The sequence below is a fragment of the Trachymyrmex septentrionalis genome, unplaced genomic scaffold (genome assembly GCF_001594115.1).
Source record: "Trachymyrmex septentrionalis isolate Tsep2-gDNA-1 unplaced genomic scaffold, Tsep1.0 scaffold36, whole genome shotgun sequence".
NCBI lineage: Eukaryota > Metazoa > Arthropoda > Insecta > Hymenoptera > Formicidae > Trachymyrmex > Trachymyrmex septentrionalis.
The window spans coordinates 660,151-685,353 of NW_017305525.1; the positions used below are offsets into that span (position 1 = coordinate 660,151).

Consider the following 25,203-nt stretch of genomic DNA (forward strand, 5'->3'; position numbering starts at 1 on the left):
TACAGAAGGTATATCTTATAATACAGAAGAATAATTGAGTCACTATGCGCTGCATAAATAAACTTACGAGCATTATCACAAAAGTCAGAAGAAATGTAATGATAGGGGTTGGAGTGGGTAATATAAGAAAGTTCTGTTCTTGCACCAGGCCACCTGTCATTACTGCAGACTTAACATTTTTCAACCATCCCAAGCGTTTCCATATCACAGATAGCACTTTCTCAGCGCCAATATATAGAGCCCAACTATTCGCAGCCCAATATGAATGCACCAGGCCCCTTTTAAATGGAAATAAACGGGAAATTACCTAATAAAAATATACATACATATATATATATATATGTGTGTGTGTATATATATAAATGAAATGTAATCTGCAATTATATGAATATTACCTGTGATAATTGAGTTCTGAATGGCCCAAAAGACACTGCTAGAACAGTCAGAACGATGAGTCCAAGACTAAATAACCGCCTGAAGAACTTTCCACTGTTCAGACAATGTGATTTTAGTAGCCAGACAATGTATGCTGGTGCCACATATACATATAAATGTTTTAGATTTAGTAAAATAGAAAACCACATAGCACCATTATGTACAGCACAAACCGTCATCTAAAAACGAGCTGCTTTACTATAAATAAATTCTATAGTATATTACAAGATTTACCTCTTTGCCAGTCTTCGAAACGTTTGCCATTGATATCAACAGAATACCAAGCAAAAAGCCGTTGTACTGGAAATGTATATGGTCGACTATCAACAGTCCTATATTGCATAATGACAGAAATACGAAAACTATGTGATTGTTCAAAGACTTGCAAAATGTCCTACTCATTCTGCAAAAAAAAAAAAAAACACTTAGATCTATATCGCACAAAAATCTCTACAGTATATATAGGGAATAGAAAATAATGTGACTATCTGAGAAATTATCTATTTGTTTTACATCAAATCTTTTTATAACAAATACGATAGAGAACACCATCACGGTCAAAGACGTTTCAAATAATACAATATATCTTTATTAAATTAATTTATTTCAGATATGATTACGCGCCAATAACTTTCGGACTTTTAACCTAATCAGTCTGAAACGCTAATAATCCCCCCTAAATTAAATTAGAAAAACTGTAAAGAACTTATTGCAAAAAATATTACCTCAGCCAAGGTTCGAATCTGGGACCTCTCGACTTTCTGGGGCGAGTGTCTTAGCCAACTCGACCACTGAGGCTTCTACTTGTTTTATTAATAAAAATTTTGTCTACCATTTGTTTTTAATATAGAGTTTTTAATATAGAGAATAGAGTCATCTTTGAATACTGTAGCAACTGCTACAATAATATTACATAGGACATTATTCTTCTAACAGAACATCTTCTAATTACTTCAAAAATATTGAAAGAGAAAATCCGTTTCAGAAATCGATTTCTTGATTGTTTCTCACTCTGCTTTTCAAGAAATTACAAATAATTTAAATCGGATGTCTGTATTGGCTAGGAAAAATGTTGAAGTTTTGGAAAACAAAGAGCAATTTTGGAAAATAGAGTGGGAAAAAATTTCATTTTCCAATATCATTTGTATAAGAAATAATGTTTTTCTAAAGAAAAAAGATATTCTACTAAAAGAATAGTACAATATTCCATAGTTAATTATTCAAGAGCACTGAGTGATTCAACAAGGATGAAAAATGAAAAACAAATGCCAATCTTTTATTAAAGTAGGGAAGTAAATAATGTACTTCTTAAGTTCATATTATTTAGTCTATGCTCTGTATAGCTTTAAAAAATTAATCTTTTCTATGGAAATATAACTTTTTCAAGAAAGATGTATTTAATAAAAAGAATTGAATTTAGAACAGTAATGAATTACTATTCGATCTCTAACTGACAGTCATAATAATAATTTTTCTCTGATTGCACCAAAATCAACATCATTTTATCGGAATATCTAACTGGTGTTATTATTTGGTGTTATTACTTGGTGTTACAGCAAATAAATTTTTACTGATGATGCATTTATACACTTTAGTTTATTTGTCAATTGATCATTATCTGTATGACATCTTATTTCTGGATCTTTTCTGGGAATTCACATTATTGCGATAACAAGATGACCAATCTACAAATTCTTGTACATTTATAATGCGTGATAATTATAACTCAATAATATTTATATATATTTCATGCATTAATTGTATTATGAGTTAACAATGGTTAATTTTTTAATTTGCATTGAAAAGGCTCGAACATTGGTTGAAATGTCTGCACACTAATAATTTTCTAATATATGATAATAAATACTTCTTATGCACTGACAACTGCAATGACTCTTAATTGGTTTTTTCAATTCTTTTTATTAGATTTATTCTTAGAGTCGTATATATGTCTTTTTTATATTTTTATATATATTTATTTAATAATAATAAATTAAAGATTTTTTTAATTACATGTAAAGGTTGTTAATATAATTAAATAAATTTCGTACTTACTCTCTTACTCCATAAGCAAATATCAGATCGGCAAATATAACGGTGCCTCTCTGGAAATATATAGTGGCTGGTGAGGCATAATTCAAATTCTCCACCTTAAGCATTTCCGGATCGAAAAATGCAGCCACTTGGCTAAGGCAGTACTCAAACCACGCAAATAGAGGTGGATAATCAAGAGTCCAAGGAGATTGTGCGTTCACATACCATTCTGCAACAGGTAGACTATATGTGATAGCCAGCCAATTGCGATGTACCTCAAAATCAGTAGAGCGACTGCAAAAAAACAGGTGTAAACCTCCAATATAAGTAATATTGCTACAAATGGACCAGCAAAGAGATTGTTCAAAACGTCTGCTAAGTTCTTACTAAGTAGGAATCAGGAGAATCTTAATGCAGGTGATCAGAAGAAAGGTCTTTAAAAGTACATTGTTGGTCCTCCAAAAGACAGAGGAGGATGAGGAAGAAAAAACATCCTTTCCATCCTGTTTCACTTGAGTTTCTGTTGAAATGTTTTTTTCCTTGGTGGACATGTTAACTTTAAGGAAATAGATGTGGCAGCCACTGTGTATCTAAATATAGTTTTCTTTAAAATTTTGTTCTAAAAAAGGAAAATAAAAAGTATTACCCAGAAGTCTCGAAGTTCATTATTTTCTTCTATCTCATAAAGATAATGCAAAAATAACTGTGATATATAATAATAAAAAATATAAATATAAAATCTCACATAAAATAAAAATCTTTTTGAGATATTCTAAGCACTTCATCTACCAACTTACGTATCTTCATCAGAATTATGTATTAAGGCGCAAAATATGATAAATTTACAACACTGACGAGAATAGTATCTCGTCGGTGCTTACGTGCATGCAATGTAAACTACATGTCATCTATGTAAACAATCTATAATATGAATCATTAAACTATCTATCTCTACTTAAAGTATAATTAAACTTACACCTTGCTATTTATTAGCGTCAATCACGATAATCCTCGATGTCTCCGTAATTATGATAGGCTTCAGGCATAACAAACATTCGGCGAAAGTATTGCGGCGCAATATAGTAAAATAAGGTTAGGAGTTACGATACGTGGTGCGATGTATGACAATTTTAGGTTAGGTTCGATAGAGAACAACAGAAAATTGGATTAGGACGGAACTGCCGAACTATGATAGTTTCCGGGTTACCGCCGGTTCTACGCAAGGCTGTACATCTTGCTCAGAGCTTCAGTCGGTGTCGCGTGACACGTGATATTTGGAAGTCCGATCAGTGTCGAACGTTTAGCAAAATGCCGGAACAGATTGACAGCAACGGTAATAAGAAGCCGCGACCAAAAACAGAACGGATCCCGAAGATCACGCTCTTGTCGCTGGACAACTCTACCACTGTGACCGTGCTGGAAATGGCTCAGCGTTTGGCGAAACGACGCAACCTTACCCTCATTAAGGTCAGCGATTTCGAAAGTAAAACGCAGCGACCGCTCTATAAGTTAGTGAACAACACCAACATTCTGAAGGAGACCAAAGAGGATACTCAGGACATCGACAAGGCCGCGCAGAAGTCAAGCAAGGGCGCTAAATTATTCTATATATCCGCGAAGATCACTGAACATGACCTAGGGACGAAGACGAAGAGCATAATGAAATTGTTGAAAAAGGGCCACAAAGTCAAAGTTGCCATCACTATGGACGGTGCCGACGGGGGGGTGAGTTCTGTGATTGTTTTCTCCGTTTCTTGATATACAACCGATCAGCAAAAAGTCATTATCAAAAGAATTATCAGATAAAAATGCAATAACGAAGAATTTCGTTATATTAAATACCTGTAAAAATCAACACCAGCTATTTGTATATACAATAAAGTCTTTATTAAAATAGTAATAAATTAATTTAATTGTACTTGAATAGTCTGTAATAAAGACTTTATATGGTATATAAATACTATCCACAAACAACTGATGTCAACTCTTATAATTTACACTTATTTGTTTTATTTTCTCTATTAAATCTTTTTCTCCTTTTGATATTCTAATCTTATCAGTTGTTTAAATAGTAATCTTTTCAATAAAAATTTTTCTCAGAATTTTTCACATATCAATTTCACATAATCATTTATGTAAATTTCAAAACTCTTCAGAATTTTACAATTTTTTAAGAAAATATGTTAGATTTTTTAAATACAAATTTCAATTTATATTTTAAAAAATCTAAGAAATTGTATTTAAAAAATTTAATTACTTTTTAGAAGTTTTGAGAAACATTTACGTCTTTTCTAGAATTCTTCATATGTGTTATATTCTAAAATATTCCAAGATTTCTCTCATTTTATAATTTCTGATAAAATCTTATAAAATCTGAAACAAATTTAAGGCATTTTTTTTTTATTATGGAATGTGAGAAATCTTAGAAATCTTAGAATATTTCAGAATTTGTATATGAAAAGTTCCAAGAAAGATAAGACTTTCTCAGTATTTCTGAAAAGTGTTCCAATAAAAAGTGAAAAATTTTCGTCAAGGATGATAATCTATATAAATGATAATTTTTAATTGTGTTGTAAAGTATAATATTTAAGCTAACAATGTTGAGATAAAAACCTTTCATGAAAAACATAATTATTTAATTATATGCAAATTTTTTCATTTAACATATAGGGTAAGGAGTCAGGGTCAGGAGTGCAAAGAGTCATCGAGGATGTTGCAAGAAATGATGGCAGTATCAAGCAAATGCCATCAAAGAAGAACGTAATTTTACTCTTAATAACTCCTTCACATAATGAAGATGTTTCTGTAAATAAAGATGAGACTGACAACTCCAATATAGCTAATAATGAAAGAGGTACCTGAGATTTGTTGAATGATATAAATATAGACAGATGAAATGAAAATTTATCGCTGTTGACACATGCAAAAAAAGTTAATCCTTTATGTAATTGAATTAATGTAATATGTACGTATTTATGTATGTATTTATGTACATATATATATATAATATGAATACACTTATAGTGATTATATTTATTTTGAATATATTATATTATAATGGATTTACAAAAGAATAACAGGTAAATAGCTTTTTTGTACCATACCTACGATATCATTATTGTCAATGAAGAGAATTCCATATTAATAAAAACTTCCCATTACGCGTCAAACAAACAACTTACTTTCTATCGAACTACTGATATGTCTACAGGTCTGTTTTTTATTCCTGCACTAGACTGCACTAGAATCACTCTCTTTTTCGCTTTTGCCAAATATGAACATCTCATTTTGAGTTCCAAAAGTGTAAACTAGTTCAGCTACAAAAAACAGATTCAAAATCGCATTTTACAATAGTATTTTAAAATATCATGGTTCTCAGTTTTTAACTGAAGCTGTTATACAAACTTTGGTCTTACAATGAGATCTGTAATGCGTGATAAATGCTACAAATATGACGATACGCGTATAAATAAATGTCATATTACGAGTGGTCTTCTTCGCATTTTACTACCCGCGCTAGAAAGGAGCCACACTCTCTTAACATTAATATTATTATGCGGCGGTTATATTCTGATTTTACCCTTTTGCTATCATTAGATAGATATCAAATGATTTGTCTTCGCCTTTCGCGAAAAACTATTATGACTATTCGATATTATTTTATTACAGGTATGGATAATTGCAAAAATTCTAACGTTTTCTCTTTTCTAAGCACAATTGATGTGACGCACTGGAATGCAAATCCATTTTGCCTTAACTTAATATCATGTTGGGAAAGAACCTTTACGTATTATATCTTTAAGGTAAATAAAGTTATACGAAATATTAAGTAATTCAGCATTGGCACGACAAGTATTGCAAAACAATGTACGATTTCTCCCCCCCCCCACCCCGTGCGTAGTAAATTACACTGAAGGACAGAAAACATGAATGTAGAGAAAAACAATTCCAAAACCCTTTTTTTTTCACTACAGTTATTACAGAAGAACATTATATAAACTTCTGTTCTCTGAAAATAAATTACTAAATATTATCTTAATATATCTTAATACATATATCTTTGAATAGTATCAACAATAAGTAAACATTTAAATTTACAATAAATAAATATTTTTATTATTTTATTACTTAATAAAAAAATGACAGTTAAATCGAATTAATGGTTTTTATATCGAATAAATGTATGTTTACATTTCGTAAAATTTACTTACTATAATTTTAGAGAATTATTCAAACAAATATTAAAAAATTTTTTAATTTAATTTTTTTTCAATGTATAGAAAATAATTAGCAAATCGTGCAATGCGTCTTAAGTATTATAGTTAAATGTTGATTCAAATTGTATAGTTTCTATATCACAAGATAGAGAAATCGATTTTTCTATTTTATACAGTCACATTCAAATAATTCCTTTTCTATTTCTTTAAAGTATTTACTTTTATTGATTTTGAATTAATAAATTAATGAAAATCCGTATTTTTTGTTCTTCCTCAGGAAATTAAATTTGTAAATCAAATAAGATAATTGTATTGTAAAATAAACGTATATTAAACTAAACTAACTTTAGAATCTAAAATATCTTTAACTTTATTATCAAATGAAATATATACTTTGCCATGTCATTCGCTGTTTCCCTAATTTTTATCTCGTAGAATTTTATCTCTATCTTCGCTATGAAAACGACGAACATCTCAAGTGAACGTCCGATAAAGTTGTGTCGTCCAGTGTTATTCTTATTCTCTGATATAGCTTCGCTACCTCTATTTCTAAATACGCTCCGAGATTTCAACCGCGTGACATCTAAGAGGGAGTGTCTCATAATCAGTCTAGTTATATAAATTCCAACGTTCGAAACAGAACGCACCGCTGTGCAAATCGCTATCGATTAACTATAGCTATAAGATTGTGGAAACGTTACGCTCATCTATTGCGGACAATCCATCTTGCGGCACTTCTTGGATTCCACCAAAGTTGGACAGAGTTTGGCCCAGGCTCCTCTCGGTTTCACCATTATACTTCTGACTCTGCTTCGTAATCCCTCGTCGCAGGTTGCACTACACTTTGACCACGTTGACCACGGTGTCACTTTACAATTCACTGTAACTTTACGAACGAGATGATTAGACAAACAAAACTTACGATCACCCTTCTGAAAGAAAAATACAGCAACTATATTTGAGTTTTATATGTATAAGTAGATATATTATAGTTGAACAAAATTAACTCTTATCGTACCAGCTACAATTTGGTGCATTATTCATACAAACAGGGGCACTAGAACGTCCGTTTTTTTTTTACCTATTCAGAATGATTCAAAACATCTTTAAAAATTTACCAACATACTTTCAACTTTCTAAAATAAATATTGGTACTTTATTTTGAAAAATAATAAAATGTAGTGTAATTTATAATTACCGAAAGACTTACAGAAGTGTTGCATAAACAGGAATCGCTCGGTCACTAGTGACCCCCTCTTGTACGGTAAGGGTTAAATATATGTATATATAGTTGAATAAAACTAAAAAATTTTACATATTACAATCCAGCATTAGTTTATATTAACTTACATTTTTTACTTATTTTGATTTATTTCTCTGAACCCCTATTATTCGAGATAGATATTATTGAATACAACTATTTTATAGTTATTCATGCAATTATTAAGTAGTTTATTCTACTATATAACTATACCCAATACGGTCTAATACTTAATATAGCCTACTTGCTGTTTATAGATACATAGTTACATAGATGGTTAAAACTTTATTGTACCCAAAATAGAAGACGTTTCTAAACATTAATTGAAAATGTGAGATATTTTCAATATTCACAAATGTTTTTTACTTTAAATTTAACCATCAATTTTTAATGTTGGATTGAGCGAAAATCGCTAGACCAGATCGAGTACAGTTTTTTTTATCTTATATTAATTTTATTATTTTATATAATATTATAAACTTATATAGTTATCTCTCTATATGATTACCATTACTATGTTTTTTCTTTGAATTTTGTTAAAATATTTTTTCAAGCATATATTAAACTCCTCAGCCAGATCATGTATCCAATAAATTTGTTTCATCTATTGCGTTAATTCGTTTGACGGACTTTTTACTCATTTATGAATATATTTTATCGAAACGCCAATTTTGTTTGCTGGAACAATTTTTCTTAATACGGAGAAATTTAATATCGTTTATGTACTCGAAGCGTTAAATTTACTGCGTGTAAATTCAGTATTTTTTTATATATATGTAAAGTAAAAAAGGAAATTGTGATGAAATAAATTCCAAATTCACAGAATTCCGCGAATTTTATTTATCCATTTGAAGTGATATTTTAAAGTGATATAGGACTTACTCTCGTAATCGGTTCCAGTATTTTTGTCTCTATGAAATCGCCGACCTGTTCCATCACCCTGTAGAGCTACAAAATTTATTTTTCTTATTATATTAATCTTTAATAGTAGAACTGATTAAAAAAAAAAACAAAAATTCCTTTTTTATATGATAAAAGATATTAAAAAATTTAGCAACATATGAATACATTAAGCTTTCATAATTGTTTCAATAATTAAATTAATTTAGTGATAAATTAAACAAAATAATACTTACAACAGGGCGGAATCTTATGGCATTTCTTTTTTCGAAGTATTTTCTTTGGACAGCTTTTACCTCCATTCGCGGCTGAAATCTGCTCGCAAGAAAAATCAATTTTAGATTTACGTTTATTTTTTTACAACGCAATACGTGTGTGTATATATATATATGTGTGTGCGCGCGCGCGCGCGTGTGTGTGTGTAATTTCTTTGATTGGAGGATTTACGAATAATAGTTATTGCTTGTTGAAATATTATTGTGTTTTTGTTCTGCGTCGTAAGCATCGAAAAATTTTAACAGATATATGAATAAATAATACCACAATTGTTCTGGTACTCATAGTGTATCCACGACAGTTATCACAACGGGTCCATTTACTCCATTCGGTGGCCTGACAGTCCACTTTGCCATTTTCATTTGATTCCATTATCTGACTGCTCGCTTGAATGCCTTTAAAGTTCTCCTTTTCTGTAAAGATGCGCAAGATGATCGTCAGCGAAGCAGAAATTTCTATGCATTGCATTTCTCGGCTAATGGTTTTTAAATTCGTATTTTCCATAAGAACAGAATATACGTATTGTGTGAGTGTATGTGTATGTGTATTCATAATGGATCTCTGTCATAAATATTGACTTGATATTAACTAATAGAGAAATGATTAATTTTTGTATAAAGCAATTAATTATCACCGTGTTGCGCTCTCTTCGCTTTCGTGCTGCGTTGCTCCTGAACGGGAATATGATAGCTGAGGACGCTACTAAGAGACACCTTCAAGTTTTTCATAATTGTCGACATATTTGCCCTCAACTCTCCTGAATTCGTTAGTAAGCGTGTGCAAGGTATAACATAAATTGATTATTCGTGAAAAGATAGTTTACTGATAATGTGGAAGTTAGAAGCGTTATATGTGATGCAGATTAAGAATTCATCAGACGAAAAAGCGCATAATTTTTGAAAAACTTTAAAGGGATAAAATAAAGAACTATGCTTAATTTTATAGGGGAATTTGGGCCTTGGAACAACTTCGAGACATGCCTAAAATTTTAAGATATCAAAAGAGAATTAAAAATTTCATAAGCCCAACTTTATAGCAGAGATTTCCTGAGTGCTAGAACTATCCAAAGTTTGCTATTATGACCCATATCCCAGATACCATATAACTGTCAACCGGATTAATGAACTGTACCAAATACATTTTAGATATTACTTCAATGTCTTTGGTACAATCCATTACCGCTGTTACCACGGGGAGATTCCCTGGAAGCAGAGAAATTGGATATGACCATGTACCACTAGTTTTATCCAATTTCTCTGCTTCCAGGACATCTCCCCGCGGTGACAGCGGTAACGGATTGTACCAAAGACATTGAAGTAATATCTAAAATGTATTTGGTACAGTTCATTAATCCGATTGACAGTTATATGGTATTTGGGATGTGCTCAATACTTTGACGAAGACATCCATATGCCAGCAAAAACAGTTAATGATGTTTTTTTTACTTTTAGAGTTCCGATGAGGAAGCTGAAGAGAGATAAGGTTCATATATTGGCCACATTTCAATCAGGCAATTGAAACCTTTTGTTTTATACTTTGAGTATCTCTCTCCCCTCTTTATCGATTAATATAATCACTTATAACTATTCATTTGGGGTTCAAAAAAGGTTTTAGTTGTCTTTGTCAAGATTGGACATATTCCAGATATTAGATGATTCTGAGAATTTCTAGAGAAATTGAATAAAACCAGTCCTACATGGTATACAATACATGGTCATAATAGCGAACTTTGAACAGCTGTAGTCACTCAAGGGACTCATTTTATAAAGTTATGCATATATGAAACTTTTTAATCCTTTTTTTATGCTCTACAATAACTAGGTCTCAATGCTGTTCAGCCGGAGCTGGGCATAGTCCTTTAAATAATAATCTAATTTATTATAATCCTATTATAATTTATATTATAATCTTATTATCCTATTATAATTTTTCTTTCATATATTAAGATATTAGTAATAATTAATATTTTTTGCATACTAATATCTATTAATATATCAATAAATCTTTAGCATATTTTCTAATATACTAAGAATATTAAAATTTACATTTTAAAATTAATTTATCACTAAAGAAATTAACATACATATAACAAGCAGGAATGTGGTCCACTTAATACTACAAATATTTCCATGTATTTAATTGATCAATCAGAAGAAACAACTTTACTAATGGAACAATCAGAGACTGTTTCAGAGATGCATTTGCATGAAGTGAACTGTAGTCATAGTTAACCATAGTAAATCTGAGAGAGCGGGAGAATTGTTGTTGCAGATAATTATCATAATTGCACAGTGGGATAGATTGCCGAAAAAATGGTCAAAAGTGAAATTTCTAATGTTGATAAAGTAAACAACACTCATATAGACATAAATGTTGTATTTATCAAAATTAGATAGTTCCACGTTGGTGGACGTATTTTCCATGTTTTAGATTTTAGAATTTTTGGTCAAGTATTTGCTTGTTGGCAACAATAATAACTTGAAAAGTTGCAAAGATCTGTAATAGACATATATACGAAAAAAGCATTTATACATCGCCAATCAATCATATCATTCGAGTTTTTGTACTTTCTCTAACGGAAGTATGCAAATCATAAAAATAGTAGATATTATTTGGATATTGATTCTGACAGTATTGAAAATATTATATTGATGGGGACAACTTATTATTTTTTCAAAGTTACTCGCTACCGTTACGTTTTTCTATGACGTTCTACCTAGAATCAATCAATTTGTCATGCCAATCTGTTTCTTAAGATACATGCTTGTGTAACATACATGTAGGTATATGCTTTAATGTAAATGTGCCACTTTTTGCTATTTTTTGAATTTATTATCAAATATCACTTATGGACGCACAAGCGCGAGAACATTAATTTTAAAAGCGCTTAAGGGGATAAATTACTAAAAAAGTTGTAAAAATTCAAAGTTCGATTATATATACTTGTAACCAGAAGTTATACATATTATATATATAATACGTTGTTTTAGTCGCTCAGCGTAATTCTGAGGACTGAATTATAAAATTCAGAGTGGCGGATCTAATATAGCGGACCAAAATGTCAAAAGCAATTGGATTTAATACATTGAAAAAAAACGATTGTTTAACAAAAATGTATTTGAATATGACGAAAGAAATATTTAGTTTTAGGAATATGAAAGTTGAACAAAAATAAAAGATATTCAAAATTAACGGAGTTCAGTTTTGGAATGTATCTCAGACGTGCAGGTGCACATAAATGATGTTGTCATATAATCAGTTAGCCGCTTATAATGATTCTTTAATATGATTAGTTCTTGCCTTTAGTTTTTATTTGCTGGATCTAAGTGTAGGAATCATATTAAAGAATCACTAAGCGTTAACTGATAATGTTAGCTTTCTCTGCTGAACGCAGTCAATACCAAATTTTACCAGAATCGGAGTACTTTTAGCATTTTCGTCTGCCATTTTGAATCCGCTATTTCAAATTTTCAAAATTTGAGATCGAAATCAGCAACCTCGAAAATACCCTAATGTCATGTTCCACTGCGATTGGAATACTTGAATTTTGGTCACTTTTTTAGAAATCTATATTCCACTGTGAATTGGTAGATAATTTTATTAGCATACATATGTGCGTGCGAGAATTTCATAATTAACAACCTTATCATGATGCGTCATTATAAAACAAGTGTATATGGCGCGCAATCTGATTAACTTACTTTGAAAATTATGGCAAACTTTATAACAATCTTGCTCGTTTGGGAAATTGTTTCGATTAGCGCCGCATCCAGTGTAGAAGAAATAACGACAGCGACCCGTCTGTTTGTCGAAGTAGGTTCGTAATTCGTTCCCATTACAATTTCCCTTCTGCAGAGGTTCGCTACAAATCTCTAATTACAAATCTTTAATTAATATTTTGTTATTATAGTTATACAGATAATACAAAAGACATTCAGTTATAATAACGAAGATAAAAGCGTGACTAAAGTAACGACTAACTATTGGTTGCTAAAAATTTTGTTAGCAAAAATATACGGAAATACATTTATATACCGATTATTTTTAGTACATACTATTTATACCTAAAGTGCAACGAATCAAATATCGTTAGAATTTTTCGCATTGTAGGGACTCTTTCTTGTTTCGTAATGTCAAATAAATTAGTAAAGTTAACAGTTAACACTTTACGTACTTTCTGCCTCTTCTCTTGTGTAATTACAGCTCGAAATTTCGGCTATGCATGGTAGCATTTGCATCTTGCACTTCTCGTCGTCCTTATCCAACTCGTCTGGATACAATAATTGCCTGGATCTTATCTTGATGCCGGGTCCGCAACTAGTAGTGCACAGCGACCATGTGGACCATTCTGTGTAGCGATCGGCAGGACAAGTCTGCGGCCAAGAATAAAAAATCGATTAACATAAAAATGGACAATTTATGGAGTAAACTGTAGAAGCCAACTTTTTGCTTTTCTGCCAAGCATTTATGATAAATTTGAAAAATCTTTCAAATGAGCATTTCCATGGATTGCATAAACCTTTTTTTCTTTGTTATTTAGCCATGCGCTATATTGCATGAAAATGTCGTATATTAATTGTAATACCCGTATCAGATTAGAGATTGAGATCGAGATCCAGATTGAATTTAACCAATCAGAAGAAAGGAAACCAATATCAAGTTTGGTGTGTTTGAACTTTGTTTTAATTGGTCAAATTCAATCTCAATCTCAATCTCTAGTCTGATATGGATATTAGAAAGTATGACAAAGAAGTTTGCTCTTCTAAATGAGTATTAAAAAAGATTTTGAAAAATATAAGTTTTTTTACTCTTGCGTTTAATATGAATTTTTGTTAATCATGGAGATTACTTATTACTAAAATAATTTAATGGCATTGATCATATTATTCTTTATACGATGATTACGCATGTAAAATATTGTAAATATAAGTGTATGATTGATAATGATGGTTAATAACCGATTATTAGGTCAAAATTCTCTATTGATTCGTTGCAGTTGTGATATCACAAGCTACCGTAACATTTAAAGGGGTTGTCTTGTCACGTAAAACTTTAAATTTTTAGAATTTTTTCATTTAATTTCACGTCTTAAGAATAACATATATTCCTGAAATATTTTGATATCTACAGAAAATTCTAATCAGGTACTGTTTGACATGATGAAGAGACTAAAAATTTTGAAACTATTTTTTGAACCTAATATAATGGAGACAAAAAGTTTTAGCTGTTAAGATAATTCCAATTTTTCGTAAAAGTTGCTTATTTTTTTATCGTTCTTAGCGACCAAATTTTATTAAGTATACATTTAAATATGTTTATATCGTTCCTTTTCTCTTGGTGACAAGAATAAATCGCGTTAAGAAGAAAAACGAACCTATATCTTTGATAGTAAAGCTGTCGTGATACAGCAAGGGAATTTAAAAGCACTCGGAAATGTATCTGTAATATTTAATGAACAAAAGAAAAAAGATTAAGTCTTCACGGTACTTGGATCTGTCAATGGTCTTTTGATCTTCAGTTTGTATTTACCGCTTCTTGCGTGCTCTAATGGCATTCTATAAAAAGAATATATGATTAAATTTTTCATACACCGAGGTGCTAGATTTCCCTTGCTGATATCGCGTGACTTACGTGAGGGTGCCAGTGCCATGGATCTACGAGAAATGGTATACAGATATCGATTACTCGTGCGAAGCTATCGCCGCTGGCTGCCTGGTGATTTAATACTTAGCAAAGCTGCTGGATTCGTTGTAATAAATATCGAGCGGATCGTTTATCCCGTCTATGTGAGAGATACGAAGTTCGCTTGATATAAAATACATCAATAGTTAGTCGTATATGAGTGAACCTTTCGATGAACTTAATTTCTCGAAGGACCAAGTTGATCGAATGTGTTTTGTTTGTTTGAATAAAATTCGGAAACCGGAAAATAAATATCAATTCACGGACTAAATGCTACTTGAAAATCAGATTCAATTTTATAAAAAAAAAAAGTAAAATAAAATAAACAAAGTGACTCGCATATGAAAAAAATCTAAAGAAAATTAATAAACCAAAATAAAAATATTTGACATTAATTAAAAAAGCAAATTAAATTAAAATTTCATTTAACTTAAATTTAATTGAAATTAAAATTAAATTAAAAATAAATTAAGCAGATTGAAAGAGCTTTGCTTCTTAATTCCCGAGAGAATGAAATAAGAGAATTATTTATTTTGATTAATTCTTTATCGAGATCTCAACAAAAATTTAATATAAAGCTCGAGACTGTTTAATATTGAAAATAAAAAAATCTCAATAATTATGATGCTTGATAAAACTTTTGCTGAAGAAAAGTCAGCATCAGATTTATCATAGAATTTGAATATCGTTTTTTTTTTCTTTTCTGTAAAGTAAACCTTAGCAATCGTAGTAACCAATAGTAAGTTTACCAATTGTAATTTAATACATTTTCAGACTTCGCGAATCAGCTTCGTTGGAAATCTCGTTTCCATCTGATTGTTTAGTCTCGATATCCCTAAACGTTCTCATACCTGCAGCCATTCCTGTCCGTTCCCGTCCGCCATCTCACCGGTATAATCCTCGTCCTCATCATCGTTGTCCAAATGATTGAATCGTTGCCTTACCTCCTCCGTGTCTTCGCCATCGCAAGGTTGATTTTCGCAATTGATGGTTTGCTGGAGTTGCGGCGAATTTGCCGCGGCTCTGCATTGCTTTCGATACTTTTTCTGCCGGAAGTTTCTGGAACGGTTTTTGATACCGTCGCTACAGCTCGATGAGCATGGACTCCACGGAGTCCACTGGGTTAACTCGCACTTTTCGCTCTCCAATAGTCCGTCGTCACGACCGTTGTTGACGCTGGCGAATTATAAGTGTAATTATTTCACAATACAAACTCAACCAGTGTAACAATTGTGATGATAACGTCAAAATGGTGTTAAAATAAATCATTACTGATTTGAAATAAATCATTACTGAGTGACTTTCTGAAATGAGTAATCATTTCGGAACTATTTTAATGTTATATCCCTGATGAAAGTTTTTTCTTAGAATTTTTCATATAATTTTTCAAAATTTTTATATAAAATTCTGAATTCTTCAAAATTTCTAAATAATTTTATACATCTTTTTAAAAAATTTCTTTAAACAAATTTTTTTAAACAAATTAGAATACACACTCTCTCCTGGAGAAATCTTAAGTCAAAAGGATGAAAATATTGTCACTATTAAAAAGAGTGAAAATATTTGCACTCTTAAATAAGAATAATAGATTTTCACTCTTTTCTGGAGTGTGATTTAAGTACTTCAAAGGAAAGAAGTCTCATTTTTTTTAAAAGATTTTTTAAGATTTTTATCCTTTAGAGTAAATCTCATCAAGAAAGTGAAATCTCACTCCAAAAAAAAAAAAAAAAAAATTAAAATCTGCCGCTTTTATTCAAGAGTATAAATATTTTTACTAGACTGACAATATTTTGATTCTCTTGTAGTGAGATTTTACTCCAAGCAATTTAGAAAGCACATCGATCTCTTCTAGAATTCTTCATAAAATGCGTGAATTATGAAATATTCTAAGATTTCTATAAGAGTTTTCGTCCTATAATTTCTGATGAAATTTTATAAAATCTAAGAAGTTTAAGATATTTTCTCAGAAATTATAAAATGAAAAATTAAAAAAATTTTACATTTTAAAATTTATATACAGAGTGTTTCCTCTAATTTGACCATCTAAAATCTCTATTGTTTTTAATGATAAGAGAAAATCTTGAAGGAGAAAGTTGTTCGATTCAAAGAGGCATATATTATGACGAGCAAAAATTTTTTCTCAAGATATTTTTTGAAATTTCAAGGTCACTTCCACTTTTTTAAATAAAATTGTATGATTTTTTTTACACAATATGATTCCTCTAATTATTTTGAACATAAAAGAAAAAAAGGTAGTGATATCAAAAATCCAATAGCTTATTTTATATCTTATTTTGGCATATATTGACATACCTAAAATGTTAAATAACTTGTAAATTATTAATTTTTTAATAATCGTATCTTAATACTTTCATAAACAAAATAATGAGATAAATGAATTGATGAAAAGAAAACACAGTTGCTTATTTAAAAAATTACCCATTTTGCATACATATTTTTTTAGAGCAACTGTGTATTTTTTTTTCACCAATTGATTTATCTCATTATTCTGTTCATAAAAGTATTAAGGTACAATTATCAAAAAATTAATAGTTCACGAGTTTTATGTCAATATATACCAGAATAAAGTATTTTATAATAATATCACTACCTTAATACTTTTATATTCAGAATATAATTAGAGGAATTATATTATATAAAAAAAATCATACAATTTTATTTAAAAAAAGTGGAAGTGATTTTAAAATCTCAAAAAATGACCTTGAGAAAAATTTTTTGCTCATCATAACATCTCGAACAACTTTCCTCTTTGATATTTTCTCGTATCATTAAAAACAACGGAGATATTTTAGATAGTCAAGTTAGAAGAAACATTCTGTATATAAATAATTCTATAAGAAAAGATGTAGGTTTTCTGAAAAGTATATCAATTCATTTAAAAATTCTGAGAAAAATTTTCACCAAAGATGATTTGTATTCTGTTTGAGAATGAATCATCGTGGGTATTAGAGATATAACTTAAACAGATGTTCTTATCATTACATAGTTTATACGAGAGCATGTGGATGATACTCACTGCAAAATCATGAATTTTATATAGATATGATTTAGTAAATTATTAACTATATTCTCATCACACTGAATATATAAAATCCAGTCTCGATTGTTATCAATTACTATTTGTTAGAATTTTTATACTTTCTATTAAATTTTCAATAAATGACTGCTATATCCTTTTTATTTAAAAGTGTAGTTGCTTTAGAAATTTGCTTCCAACAAAGATAGAAGTTTTCTCATTTCACTTCATACTTATTTTTTATGTATTTTACGAACAAAAGTTTTTCAACTGCGTATTACAAATTACGATTGCATGTTAGATGACATGAGAATATATTTAATAATTAATTTATTGTATAATTTTTTTAAGACAATACGCAAGCAATTATATGCTCTTGCAATAAATTGTATGACTTTTTTGTCTAAAGTATGAAAAAATAAAAATCAGTATGAAACATTTTTGTCTAAAGTGTGAAAATCGAAATAGAAAAATAAATAAGAAGTGAGTGAAATATGAAAACATAAATTTTTGAAATACATAGGAAAAGAAAATTTTAAGAAAAAAAATAAAACACATGAGAGAGAGGGGGGAGGGGATTCATTAGTAAATAAAAAATTTTGAGAAATTTTATAAATTAAAGTTCTTATCATGAGATTAAAAAAAGATGTCATTACCAATACGGGTTTTGTGTACTGTAGCAAGTTCTTCGACTTGTGAGAGACGTGCTGCATTTGTTCGCAATAGCCGAAGCTTCGTTGCGAAAATGACGTTGTCTCAGTTTGATGCCTTTGCCGCAGGTGACCGAACATTCGCTCCACTCGCCCCAAGGAGATACTTCACAGGCTTCTACGTACAAAAAACATCGATTATCTTTTTAGTTGTTACAATAGATTATCTTTTTAAATGTTTTTATGTTTCACATAAAAACCGCATGCATCTAAAGTTCATAATTAATGTACTTAAAACAAGAATTACGTTATACAAGTATTTAGGTATACTAATAATGACGTAATTTATGTACTACACATTTATCATGCAATATCAATCTATAGAAAGAATAGAAAGCAAATAATATGTTGCGAAGCGAAAAATATGTAGTTAGACAAATTACGCAAGGTAAAAGTAAACAGACGTTCATCTAGACTTATCCCATTTTAAAACAGTTCTCGCATGAACAATTTAGGGAATAATTATGCGGATCTGCACGTGACGTGGAAATTCATGATAAATGTTACTTTAATCGTTCAACTTCGCGGAAACTCGTTCACGAGTTTTAGTGTTTTAGAACTGGTGTTTAATTTTGCATTTTTTTCTCCTCGGTGTGACATAAATTTTTTACATCGTCGAAAAAACTGCGGGTCGGACATTAATGCGCTACTTTAAAATTTTCAAGTGATACAATTAAATTACAATTAAATTTGTCGTAAATTCTCCATAAGCACATTTCTTAAACGATATTTTCTATTTTATTTTTTATTCGTATATACTGTACCTGTATCAGTTAGCGTATCATCGGAGTCATCGCAGGTCTTCTCGTATAATCTCTGTCTGTTGAGATAAAGCTTCGCGAAAGGTTTCATGTCTACACCAGACGGATCGTAAAAAGGTGATCTCGAATCATTCGGATACGTTGATGTGATACGGTGAATCGGAATTTGTGGATCCGTCGGCGAATCGGGCGACTAATAATTAATAAGAAAAATAAATATTACTTTACGAAATTATAAATATTTGTTACAAGATATCTTTTTCTCGTACATAAATTTCTTAAAACGTTTCCTTCGTTGAAGGAAGGACTTCCTTGTAGTTTTATTTCTCTTCAAATTTTTTTCCAAGCCAATATTTTTATCCGATCTTAACATAATAACGAATAAATCTGCTGTTATAAGAAACGTATAATTTATAAATTCTCGCTGTTAACGCACGAAGAAAGATTTTTCGCGAGAAAAGTAAGAGAAGGTAGAAGAAGGAAAATTCTCACTCGTCGGAAAAATGCCGAGGGAGCAACAACGTCAGCGATTCTTGTTGCGTACTACAGAGATAAAATTAAGATATTCTCTCTCAAGAGGGGTTATTACGATCCCTCCACGCTGACAATTGACAAGTATCTCTTTTTTTTAGTAGCCTTTCACCCGCTAAGTGAAATACATACCAATCAACCGTGCTTATCTTGATGCGAACTCTTCAAAAATTTTAAATCAATTTTTCCTTATAAAATACGCTAAAACATCCGTCAATCAAAAATTATAAGAAATTGAAAATAAAAATTGACATCTGTTTACTTTACCACGTATGTAATTCCGTCGTCAGTGCCAGCATCGAATGGATACAGATTTAACTGCTTATGTTCTATCCAGGAACAATTAGGCAGACAAAGTTCGAGTCCAGAAACTCCCACAAACCAATCAGGGGACGGATCTGCGGAAAAATTAAAATCGTACGGTAAGTTAAGAATTATTATTTTACAATTTTTAGTTTACGAATTTAATGTCTCCTTTGTATAGTAAAAATTAGCCTTACCAATCATAGAAACTAAAGACATTAAATGATGCTTTCTATCAACACGAAATACAGCAAAGGTCTTGCCAGTGACATTCGGATAACTGATGCCTCTTGCTTTTATTATAGTTCTGATTTGTTCGCTCTGTAACAAACAGTAAACTCAAGCAATAAATGCTACAATTTATATGTATCTATGTTTTTGTAAATATTTTTATGATAAAATCATGTATTTCCTAATAAACATATTTACAAAAAAATATTTTTGAGTTTCCGACAAGTTCCTGAAGCTTTAAAAAAAAATAACGCAATCCCTAACTTTCAGAATTAATTCTTTCTAATTAATTATAATGTCAATGATGGAAATAATTAAAAGTCAGTTTGGAAATCAGTGCTAGCGTAAAAGTACGCATTTAATTAGCTTTTGGCTGTCGGCGCAACTATAAAACTCATTCTACAATTGCATAAGCGTAGTTGTAAGTGGTTATAGTTGTGAGAATTGATCAATCGCAATCGAATATTTTTCTTATATTTGACTGTGATTGGTTAATTCTCATAACTACAACTTATAACTATGCTCATGCAATTGTAGAATGGGTTTTAGATCGCAGCAACTGTAACTCACACAGAACGTGCCGTTTTGGTTAACCAATCTGTATGTAAAAGACAATTGTCATTGCAGAGATAAAAGAGATATATTAATTTTTTCAATAATAAGGAATAAAAGTAATGGCTCCACCGATCAAAGCTAGATATTTAATGCTTAAATAATTCAATCAAAAGAATTACTACGTATATATTATATATGTACATATATATATATATATATTATATATATATGATATTTGTAGTCATTCAAACTGCGCGCCGATTCGTTTTTCATACTTATAAACGCAATTAAACTACTGTAATAATATCACAAATTAAATTGATAATGACTATTTTAATAATCTGATGCTCAATCAGGCAATTTATTAAAAAGATGTTAATATGCTGAAAAACTGCAAATACATTTATTGCGAAAAATATTATCTCGACCTGTAGATACCAAATATGGTATACACATATATATATATATATATATATATATATGCATGTATAGATATAATATATAGTAATTTAGATTGAATTATTTAAACATTAAAGCTCTAATTTTGACCGTTAAGGGCATTATTTCTATTCCTTATTATTGAATTTTCAAATGCACGGTCCAATAAGATTTTTATTGTTTATATTAATTTTTGTAATTACAGAGAGTTAACATAAATTAATCTACGCTTCTCTAATTTATTTTAGTTCAATTTTTTATATTTATATGTATATATAAGTAGTCTCTTATATTTTAGCATATCTATTAATGAAATTATGATATAAGAATATTAATGGAATTATATGGATATAAATGAAATATTGAAAACTAAGGCAATTTATTTGAACAGAAAAAAAATTAATTTATCTTAAACATTTCAAAATAGGACAAAGTGAATTAAAAACTTTGCGTAGCTCTTCTTCAAGGTATACAATTGCATATATATTGCATTTCTTACCTGATCCTTTAACTCGGATTCTAACCTCCGTGTTGCACCAAACTCTGCCACTTGTTGTAGTCCAATACTAGCCATGCCATGGTAACGAAAGAATCTGTAATCGTAAGTGTGCGATGCGCCGATTACATCTGAAAATCGAATCAGCCAACCTTTGCTAGGAAAATGCTGTAAGAAGACAGAATAATGAACGGTGGTTAATCAGGTATCAATCGTATGAAGGGTCCCACAAATGATTTTATCGTGATTTCAAATATGCTGAAAATACAAAAAAAAATATATTACAAGCTCAGTTTTTCAGGTACTTGGGCTTGAGAGATATTATATCCAAGTAATCTACTTTTAAATCTTTCACTCACAAATATACTCGTATATTATACCCGGTATATATATTTTTCTTTATATACATATATCTATTATTTAATATATTTGGAAAATATAAATTTTCCTCTTACTGTTTAAAAAATAAGACCTTACAAGACTCGCAAGATTTTAACGTTTTATTCTTCTAAGGCTATTATATAAACTCGCATAAAATTGTGTAATACGTTACAATTTTCGTTTGTTGCCGATTATTTACATACGTTCGGGTGTGTATTTCGAGACCAGAGGCCTTCGAACGTCACTTCGAATTTTGCCTCGTCGCAAGCACAACATTCTGGAAGAATCGGGCCCTGATCATCGGCTTCCACTTTCGAATCTTGGCATATATTTATATTTAAATTTGGGTCATCCATATACCATGTATCTATTGTCTCTAATACTGTCGCTCTGCAAAAAAAGAAGACAAAAATGTAATCAACTATATGAGTACTATGGCCGAGAATGTATCATATAAAAGATTTTCATGCAAAAGATTTTATCATTAAACAAAACGTAAAAATATAAAATGAGACAAAATAGTTAATCTTTCGAGAAAAAGCTCAAAGTATAAGTAAAATTTTATATAATATAATCATATAATACTTACATGACTATGTATTTGAATATTACATATGTATGTATACTGAATGTATATAACAATACTGTAATATATTGTGTATATCTTATAACATTTACATTTATTTAAATAGCGCATTTACAACGAAAAATATATTATTAGATAGTATTTAATTTTGTTTCAGAGGTAAATAAAATAGCGTAATAAATATCACAATAAATATCGTTTCCATCTTTATATATATTTGATTTTAAAATCCTTTAATACAAATACTGTATGCAGTAAAATGTTACAAAGCTGCAAAATTTGGCATATAAATAAAACATTATAGCTAAAGGCATTTTATATTATATATATTTAATCATATACAACCATGTTTAAATTATAAACATTTATTGCATTCTGAAGCGATGCGTTTATCATTAAAGTTACATTATTGCTATTTAATTTCTTTTTGAATGTCGCAAAATATATAAATATCTGTTTATTTTTCTGCACATTTAAAAAAACGTACATCATAATTTTATACGCGTATTAATAAAATGATATTATATTAAAATATTGACATTTAATTTACAACAAGAGTTGTGTTGAAATTTTTTTAAATTGTTATTCTGGAAAAATATTACGAAAAAGATCATTTTTAATAAAATGTCTCTTCACCTGAGAAGGATGCAACCGCTACCTTCGGCAGGACTAGTCCAAACAACAGAAATGTTTTCTTTCTGCACCTTGGATGTCTCCACGATAGTGTTCGCACAATTATCCGCGAACTTGGTCATCATATCGTCCTGAAGATCGAAAATGCCGACATCAACGGTATCATTCGCGTTTTCGACCTCGATTGATATGAGGAATTTCGTAAACTTCCGGTGCATCTGGTCGGAAGTAACAGCCTTCAGAACCACTGAAATAATAGGCAATCTTTATTCGGTATGTCCGCATTGCATTCCGTTCTACAGTATGACCGCGAGATATTTTATGTGGATGCAATACAATTTTGCCTATAAAAAAAATAATGTGTATTTGTTCGTAGTAATGTTTATACATATAGGTTGGGGCATTTTAATCGTCCTAGATGGATATCTTAGAAACTATAAGAGAGATACAGGAAAAAGTCTTATATAAAAGTTGTAGGTATTTTCTAGATGCACCCACGCACACATAACAGATTAAATTCGACTGAGTAACCTCCACATAGCACATCTTGGGTAATGATAATGTCAGCAGTACAGTAACTGTCAAGTTTTGTAACTCGAAAAGTGCTTAATGAAAAAATACTTTATTATAGCGTTTTGAAAACATCTTGACTTGAGCTACAAAAATATGCAATAAAAAATAGGAATTTCTGTTTAAAAAATTTATGTCGACCTTGACTTGACTTAGTGTCTCTTATAAAATCCGTTATTTTTACCTTTTTTCTCCAAAGAAAACCTATAACTTTTATATGAAACTTTTTCTTGTATTTCTTTTAGTTTCTGATATCCGCCTGAAACGATTAAAATGCCTCATCTTATATGTATATAAGCAAAGATTATATTTTTTTTATGTCATAATGTAGGATTTAATAAAATATTCAGAAAAAAAAAGAAAAAACTCTACTTGCGTACGTCCATTAAAAAATGCATGCAAAATGATATCGTTTTAATATACGTTTTAATATATATATTGCGATTTTTATTATTATAAATTTATTTTGATACAACGATGAACGATTGAAATATCAAAATAAATGTAATAAAAATTGCGATGTATATATTAAATATCTTTTTGCGTGTGCGTTTTTTAATGGACGTCTACAATTGGAGTCTTTTTTATATATTTTTTTTCTGAGAAAGTAATTTCATTAATTTTACTTACGCTTGCAAAATTGTTAATTTATTGATAATCGAGCAAAATGTGAAAAAAAAACGATAGCAGATTGCAATAGCTTTTCAAATAAGTTTCTTTCAAAACATTAATCTCATATCCTACATTGTGTACGTGATACACATAAACATATACATACATCTATATTTGTTGGTAGACAAACTGAAATGGCCAGTCAAACAATTTGGTTCTGTTTTCTTTTTCTCCTTTAATCACTTAGAAATGAAGTAGCTCAGACAAATTCCATAGAAAGATAACAATTTCTATAAAAATCCAATATATCCTTACAGGTACGTACAATATAGCAATAAATAATACTTCCACTATTGACGTTCTGGAACATATTTGTATTTTATGCAATTCGAGATACGGAAAATGTGAATTTATTCGATTTTTTATTTTCTTTCGTATTCTGCTTCATCTATTCATAATCGTTGTTGAAAGTAATGATTTTGCCCAATAAAATATCGATACGCGATTTTCATTAATATTTTTCCAAGTTACACATTTTATTTTACATACTTTGA

At 29.9% G+C, this 25,203-nt stretch overlaps 3 protein-coding genes across 8 annotated transcripts in view; 1 reads left to right on the forward strand and 2 right to left on the reverse strand.

Moving 5' to 3' along the window:
* Nucleotides 1-3,525, reverse strand: part of LOC108750358 (probable dolichyl pyrophosphate Glc1Man9GlcNAc2 alpha-1,3-glucosyltransferase) — a 4,613-nt gene extending 1,088 nt beyond the window's left edge. Inside the window, exons 1-6 of one of the 3 annotated variants that reach the window (XM_018489761.1) lie at nt 3,446-3,525; nt 2,857-3,088; nt 2,491-2,763; nt 670-838; nt 396-614; nt 68-307 (exon numbers count right to left, since the gene is read on the reverse strand). In XM_018489761.1, the coding sequence (XP_018345263.1) occupies nt 68-307; nt 396-614; nt 670-838; nt 2,491-2,763; nt 2,857-3,020 (1,065 nt within the window). In that variant the 5' untranslated portion in view covers nt 3,021-3,088; nt 3,446-3,525. The other 2 variants (XM_018489762.1, XM_018489763.1) reach the window with 2 other exon arrangements.
* A 111-nt stretch (nt 3,526-3,636) lies between these two features.
* Nucleotides 3,637-5,387, forward strand: LOC108750359 (translation initiation factor IF-3-like). Of its 2 annotated transcripts, none has more exons than XM_018489764.1 (2): nt 3,637-4,194; nt 5,140-5,387. In XM_018489764.1, exons 1-2 carry the CDS (start codon nt 3,658-3,660, stop codon nt 5,329-5,331), a joined length of 729 nt encoding a protein of 242 aa, XP_018345266.1. In that variant the 5' UTR covers nt 3,637-3,657; the 3' UTR covers nt 5,332-5,387. The 2 variants fall into 2 exon arrangements, with proteins under 2 accessions (XP_018345266.1, XP_018345267.1); XM_018489765.1 differs by having other exon boundaries at nt 5,162-5,316.
* A 1,570-nt stretch (nt 5,388-6,957) lies between these two features.
* The window catches only part of LOC108750347 (spondin-1-like), a 43,064-nt gene continuing 24,818 nt past the window's right edge, over nt 6,958-25,203 (reverse strand). Inside the window, exons 3-17 of one of the 3 annotated variants that reach the window (XM_018489739.1) lie at nt 23,471-23,714; nt 22,452-22,638; nt 21,871-22,035; nt 20,345-20,468; nt 20,112-20,242; nt 19,317-19,506; nt 18,499-18,670; nt 15,750-15,981; nt 13,298-13,496; nt 12,825-12,995; nt 9,758-9,880; nt 9,388-9,536; nt 9,084-9,162; nt 8,830-8,895; nt 6,958-7,572 (exon numbers count right to left, since the gene is read on the reverse strand). In XM_018489739.1, coding sequence (XP_018345241.1) covers nt 7,394-7,572; nt 8,830-8,895; nt 9,084-9,162; nt 9,388-9,536; nt 9,758-9,880; nt 12,825-12,995; nt 13,298-13,496; nt 15,750-15,981; nt 18,499-18,670; nt 19,317-19,506; nt 20,112-20,242; nt 20,345-20,468; nt 21,871-22,035; nt 22,452-22,638; nt 23,471-23,714 — 2,411 coding nt within the window. In that variant the 3' untranslated portion in view covers nt 6,958-7,393. Of the gene's footprint in view, nt 7,573-8,829; nt 8,896-9,083; nt 9,163-9,387; nt 9,537-9,757; nt 9,881-12,824; nt 12,996-13,297; nt 13,497-15,656; nt 15,982-18,498; nt 18,671-19,316; nt 19,507-20,111; nt 20,243-20,344; nt 20,469-21,870; nt 22,036-22,451; nt 22,639-23,470; nt 23,715-25,203 lie in introns of all 3 variants that reach the window. The other 2 variants (XM_018489738.1, XM_018489740.1) reach the window with 2 other exon arrangements.

What these genes read in the sequence shown, in the direction of transcription:
- LOC108750359 (XM_018489764.1), top strand. Translation starts at nt 3,658, where the DNA reads ATGATAGTTTCCGGGTTACCGCCGGTTCTACGCAAGGCTGTACATCTT. An exon ending in TGGACGGTGCCGACGGGGGG is followed by an intron (nt 4,195 to 5,139) that starts GTGAGTTCTGTG and finishes TTTAACATATAG; the next exon opens with GGTAAGGAGTCAGGGTCAGG.